Raw genomic sequence first — 6,656 nt, forward strand, 5'->3', positions numbered from 1 at the left:
TAATGACAAGAGTCTAGTTGGGACAGACTATTAAATGGTAAGGCTCTTTGATATATGCATTCCATTGTTGTACATGAAGTATATCACTGATCAAAACACCATAATGCAACAATAGACTGATGTTATAAAGTTAAAGCAATCAGTGTAGACCTCATAATAAAACTAATACATGGTGGAATTCAAGACAAACCTGTTAATAAGTCTCTTGCTATTTAGACAGTTTTAAATCAGAGATTGTAGTGTAGTAAAGAGGAAAAAAATGCCATTGTTTCCAAAGAAAGATGCTAGGATATGGAGATATTTGTATGATAGTAAAGATGCTATTGTATTCTTTACTTATACCACATAACCCATTTCACATACTAAATATAAGAATTATGAAAAGTAAAATATAAAAGAAATTATAAAGCATCCAAAAGTTGGCATAAGAAAATGAGACAGGATGCATATCTGATGCATATCTGGTGCACAACTGATTTCAGTACTCTAGAGGCTAAGGCAGGAGGATTGCAAGTCTATGGCCAACCCAAGAAAAGTGTGTCTGAAAATAAAATTTAAAAAAGATCTGAGGATATGGTTTAGTAATAGTACACCAATTTTGATCCCCAATATCACAAAAGGGAAAAAGAACAGCAAAAAAGATCTTTTCAAAATTAAAAAAAATAATATTTTTAAATTTATAAACTGTATAATATTAAAATAAAAATTTCATTCATCAAATGATACCATAAAATGGTGTGAGGAAAAAGGACCTAATTGCCTCATATATAATCAAACACTTATAAGAAGAAATATATAAACTGACAAAAGAAAAGTAGGCAAGAGACTTGAACCCTCACTTTGAATAGACCATATATAAGTTTTCTGTAATCATGAAAACCTAAACATCTCTAGAAATTAGTTAATGTAACATAAAATCACATCATATACACAAAGTTAAACAGTATTGATGAACATGAGGAAAGCCATTCTTATAAATGGAAGATATAGTTTAAACTGCTATTATCCATGTGCAGAATTTTTTTAATCAAAAGTACATGACACATCACCAGCAGAAACAGACTGAAATTAAAACACTTGAACATATGAAGAAATAGCTATATTCTTCCTGAGTTGAAACCCAGGGGCATGGTAAAGGGGAAGTATATTTAAGAAGAAATAAATAATAAACTGTAAAAAATGATGGTTCTGGAAGCTAGACACATTTTTTGTCATATTCAGTTTGACAAATACTGAAAAACACCATGTATATTTTACAAAGTTGTCACATGAATATTGTAATTCATATGTAAGAATCTATAAAAATGTGCAGAATCTGAGAAAGTACACAGAAGTGCATCAAAGAACCAATTGTTCACTTTATGTATAGATGGTAAAACTATCATAAGGATGACCATTTTCTCCAAGTCAACTATAAAATATCTTAATGAAATTAAAGAAGGGAACAATGCAAAAACATCCAAAATTCTCCAGAAGTTTGTACATATATATTAACCAAGAACTCTGAAATATAAAAACAAAGTACCAGCTATCATTACCTGAGACTAATATATGTTATAAAATTTTAATATTGTGGTAATATAAAGACAAAGAAATCACAATAGAGAAAATTAGATAGGTAAACCCATATGTATCTAAATATGGTTTTTATTGTTAAGTGCAATAAAGAGCCTATAAAATACAATCATATCATGAAAATGAATTTAATGTGAATGAATGATACAATCCCACCAAAAGGAAGATATTAGAACTAGAGGCCCAGACCACTGGTTGGGATTGTGTGCAGAATGTGTGCAATACTGGAATGATACCCCAGCACCACCCTCCATGAAGCAGATATTAAGAGGAATGATTATACAAATATACAAAATATGAACCTCCTGACTCTTGATCCACTCATGGATACACCAAACCAAACTTTAATCCTGTTTTGAATCTTTCTTAAATTTATAAGTTAACTAGAGGCATATAAAACAAAATATTACCATCAGATGAGTAGGAAAGCTTGGTTATACTAGAACATTAGCATTCCTTGAGCAATGATCCTTATAACTGGGATGGGATACTTAAATTCACTCTCACCCTTAGTAGAGGAAAACAGTTAGGGTCATAAATATAGCACATTTAATTCTAAATTTCCTGTCATTTGAATTTTAATTTAATTGGTGAACACAGAGAAAGAGATTAGATATACATGAATATAAAGATCAGAGAAAAGGAGTGGTTTTCTAGAAAAATGCAAGAGCCCTGGATTTTATTTCATGGGACCAGGGAAGAAGAGGAGTTAAAACTCAAGTGTCCCAATTTTCCCTAAAAGACATTTGCCAGCATAATATGCAAAAGTCTGTTGCTAACAGTTGATCTCCTATCTATGCAGCACCAAAGAGTTAATAAAGGAAATACAGTACATGACTGGCTGCCCAAGTGGAAGTGAAGTACTTAATGAGCCCTCTTCCTCAACTCACCTCACTAATAACTTCAGGACTAGGCTATTCTTTCTGCTAGAAATTTGTCTGAAATTCAAATTTTTCCATTCAATGGACTATATACTAAACCTCCATGCTTTGGGAACAATGACAAATACAGATGTGCCTATCTCAGTATATCACAAATAGAAGACACCATATTTGTACACAAGCATTTCCATGTGCTAAAATCCCCACCAGGAGTGAAGAAAAGGGGACAAAAGTAAAGATCCCAGTTTATTTCTAAAAATAGTATCACATCACCTTCTTTCAATGAGTATAAGACAGCCTCAATTCTAACAAACTTGCACCATGAATATAGTGCACCATTCAACTATAAGAGCTTCTGTGACCTGAGTGCAGCTTTTAGAATGATTATTTCAAAAAGTAGAAGAATAACAAGTACCCCAATTATATGGATATGGAAGAAAGAAACACTTTATCTTGCTAGAAATGAATTCAGTAAAACCAATTTTTAAAATGCCTTGAAAGTTGAAAGTTCTTTATAAACTAACACAATAATATAATGATTCTGGGTGCATTTCCAAAGTATTTGAAATCAGTATGTTAAATAAGTGATTGCATTCTCATCCTCACTATAGCAGTATTCACAGTAGCCAAGGTCAGGAAACAACTGATGTGTGTGTGAGATGAAGGGTAACCCAGGAGATTTCTTCCAGCTTTAGGGCACTCAACTACTTCACTGAAGAACTGTACCACCAAAATTAAGTCTGCTGTGTAACAAGATAAGACCCAAGTACTGATATTCACTAGACTCTCAAGAGACATTAGATATGACAGCTCATACAGCTCTGAAACACAGTACCAGGAAAATATCAGAGAGGGAAGAAGAACTTTTTCACATGAATTCCATCAAGGGAACTCTCAACACAAAGACATTTTAACAAGTTGTCTGGCCTTGGAGAGGCAAAAGAAGAATACAAGCACATATTTTTACAAAGGTCAAGTGATTTTTCTCTACTTTTCTATCATGTGAAATTCTCATAAATAATAACATCAGGAGATTCAAGATGGCAGACTAGAGGAGGCTGCATTCCTTGTTGCTCTATAACTGCAGTATCAAGCAGAAAATACCTCTTTTTTGTCACCTATCATCTGCCATTTGCCCGTGTCTCACCTGTCCATTGCCTGCCTTACACCTATCCGTCACCCACCACCGGATGTTCACCTCCCAACCATCCCACAACACTCAGCAAACTTATCTTCGACCACCAGTAGAGCACCAGTTAAAATACTAGTACTTGAAAAAGACTATACAGACAAACTAGGATAGTAGATATTTTTTATGTATATATATGTATGGCTTATTTAAATATTACGTGTTTAAAACTTGGGACTCTTTCTAATCCTTACTTCAATTTGAATAAATAAAGTGATCAGAAATGAATGCTCTAATAAAAATTATAATAAGTGTATAAACCAGTATTAAATCTTACAGTACAGCTTATATTTCATAAAATATACCTGAATACTAACAAAAGACAATTCAAAACAGAATAATTGTAGAAAATAAAACCCAAGTCAGTTTCTTCAGTTAACTGGAACTTAACCTCTAATGATTTATTTTAGTATTGGCATATCATGATGAGTCATCAGATTCCAGATATTTATTTATTTGCAGTTCCATCTAAGTGAAACTTATTTTGGATCAGATATTCTCAAGTTTACTTCAGTTCTTTTCTATTATTTCTAAAAATTTTCAGAACTCAGAAAAGGAGATATTTTATTTACCCTAGACCCAGGTCTTCTTAGCAATATTTCCTTCACAGTTATTGGTAATAATGTATTATAAAAGTCAATAATTATGTTAGAACATAATACTGTGAACAGATAATACAAAAATAAAATTATTTTATTTCACATATAATTTTAAAATTCTATACCTTTGCTAAGGTCTAGACAGAATGCATCCTTAGGGAGGCTGACAACCTTTATCTATATATCTTCACTTTAGAAAACTTTTAACTCTGTTTTTATTTCAAAGAGAAAACTTGTCCTAATTATAATGAGAAAGTATGCTTTTGTGGTTTTAAGAATTACCAAAATGTCAACCTCTGGATAGAGGCTAAGTATATAAAACTAATACATTTTGTTAATATTTTACACTGAAAAGTATTTGGTTTAAAATTTCCAAAAATGTTTATTTCAAAGCTATGCTTCTATTTATCTTTTAGGAGAGATGCATATATAAAGAGAAAAGTTGATACAGTCAATTCATAATTATGTCATTCTTACATGATTTTATATTACTTACTATATTAAAAAAATTACAGTTGATTTATAACTGCCGCATTTACAATGGAAGTTGTGGGGGAAAAGCAGATTTTTGGTGTTGTATTTAGACTCAGTATTTATGTATTTAATTCACTGTGACATATGAAAATTGTTTTCAAAATTAGGAAAATGCAATTAATATGGCTTCATTAAATTAAACTTGTATTTTATAAAATATTCCTGATATGCACTTAAAAACAACTGAATTGATAAGACTATTTGCTCAGAAAGTGAAGACTTTCCTTTCCCATTAAAATGATACTTGTTTTACACTTTGGAAAAGACTACTAATGGTACCAGCTTATTGCATTTTTATGCCTCTTTATCTCAATGTAAGTAATCCAGTGGAGCTTTAAGTTCTGTTTTTTCTCTTATCTTCAAATCCACTCTTCAGCATATAAATCTGAATAGCTGATACCAACACCATGACCACTAAATTAACCATAGATCAGAAATTGACTCTATCAAAATTGCTTTCTTCTATGTTTCGATCACAAGCTTCAAATGCTCTATGCAGAGTTTGTATATGACCACTTTTGCTTAGTCTGGACTTGATGCTGTTGATGGATTCCAGAATGTCTTCCAGTTTCATTTCCAATATATCTGTGCCAGTAATACATTTCTTCCAGTCTTCTTGTTCCTGTGCCTTTTCTCCCATATTATCCAGGATTAATTCAAAGAAAATTACTTTCTCAGAAATAGTGCTGAATGTATTGTCAAAACAGAACATGTAGTCACCAACTTCAGTCTCAACCGTGTGATCTCCATCTGATTTTCTTTGTTCAAAAACTAAGGTTTTGCCTTCTGGAGAGGCAAGATGGAAATCAATATCTAATCCAGCTCCATCTAAAACTTGGTATTCGATCTCCAGCGAGGTCTTCAGGGTCAAGGGCTGGTAGAAACACTCCTTCTGGCCGGCCATAAGGGTGAAGGTGAAGTCGCTGTCTAATGAGGGCCTGAAGCCCGCAGCCCCGGGCAGCAGCACTAGGAGCAGAGAAGCCAGGAGAAGCACAGGGAAGGGCAGCCAGATCTTGTCGCCCATCCCTGCTGGGTCAAGCTTGGACTGAAAGTGGTGTGGGAGACGTGGATACTGGCACCTTGGTTTCGTTTTTCCTCCCTGGACTCAGCGTGGCAGGGAGATCCTGAGCACGAAAAAATTTAAGGTAGCGGCCACGGTGGCAGCAAACGCTCTAAAGGAAGCGCTGTCCTCCAAAGGGTAGGGGCTGAGGGCGGGGCTAGCAGTTCCTTTCCGCATCCCCTCAGTCTAAACCTCCTCACGCCCAGTGTCAGTGCCGTCAGCCTCACACCCAAACTGCCACAGGTTCCCATGGCTTCTCCCACACCAATGGGCATCGTGGCTGCAATTGTGGGAAATCAAAATCCTTCCTTGATAAACAAAAGATAAAAGAATTTACAAATAGAAAGCCTGCACTACATAATGTGCTCAACAAAATATTCCATGAGGAGGAAATAAAAAACAACAATGTAGGTCAGCAAATGGAGGAACTACCTTAGAGAAAAATCACTGAAAGGAGAAACCAAACCAACTTAAAAACTGAAAAAAAGCCCAAATGACTGGAATTACAAATCATATCTCAATAATAACCCTGAACATTAATGGCCTAAACTCATCTATCAAAAGACATAGACTGGCAGAATGGATTAAAAAGAAAGATCCAACAATATGCTGCCTGCAAGAGACTCATCTCATAGAAAAAGACATCCACAGACTAAAGGGGAAAGGATTCAAAAAATCCAATCATACACATGGACCCAGTGAAAAAGTGGGGTTTTCCATTGTTATATCAGATAAAGTAGACTTCAAGCCAAAGTTAGAAGGGATGAAGAAGGACATTTCATACTGCTTAAGGGAACCATAAATCAGGAAGTCATAAC

At 34.1% G+C, this 6,656-nt stretch overlaps 1 protein-coding gene across 1 annotated transcript; it reads right to left on the minus strand.

Annotated features, from left to right (window-relative positions):
* Positions 1 to 5,061: 5,061 nt before the first annotated feature.
* On the minus strand, positions 5,062 to 5,802 carry LOC306652143 (transmembrane emp24 domain-containing protein 5-like; the record flags this gene model as incomplete). The annotated part of the gene is made up of 1 exon (XM_079125188.1): positions 5,062 to 5,802. The coding sequence occupies one exon, from the start codon at positions 5,800 to 5,802 to the stop codon at positions 5,209 to 5,211; it is 594 nt and encodes a 197-aa protein (XP_078981314.1). The 3' UTR covers positions 5,062 to 5,208.
* Between the last annotated feature and the right edge of the window lie 854 nt (positions 5,803 to 6,656).

The sequence above is a fragment of the Sciurus vulgaris genome, assembly GCF_902686455.1.
Source record: "Sciurus vulgaris genome assembly, contig: HiC_scaffold_631_arrow_ctg1, whole genome shotgun sequence".
In the NCBI taxonomy this organism is placed as follows: Eukaryota; Metazoa; Chordata; class Mammalia; order Rodentia; family Sciuridae; genus Sciurus; species Sciurus vulgaris.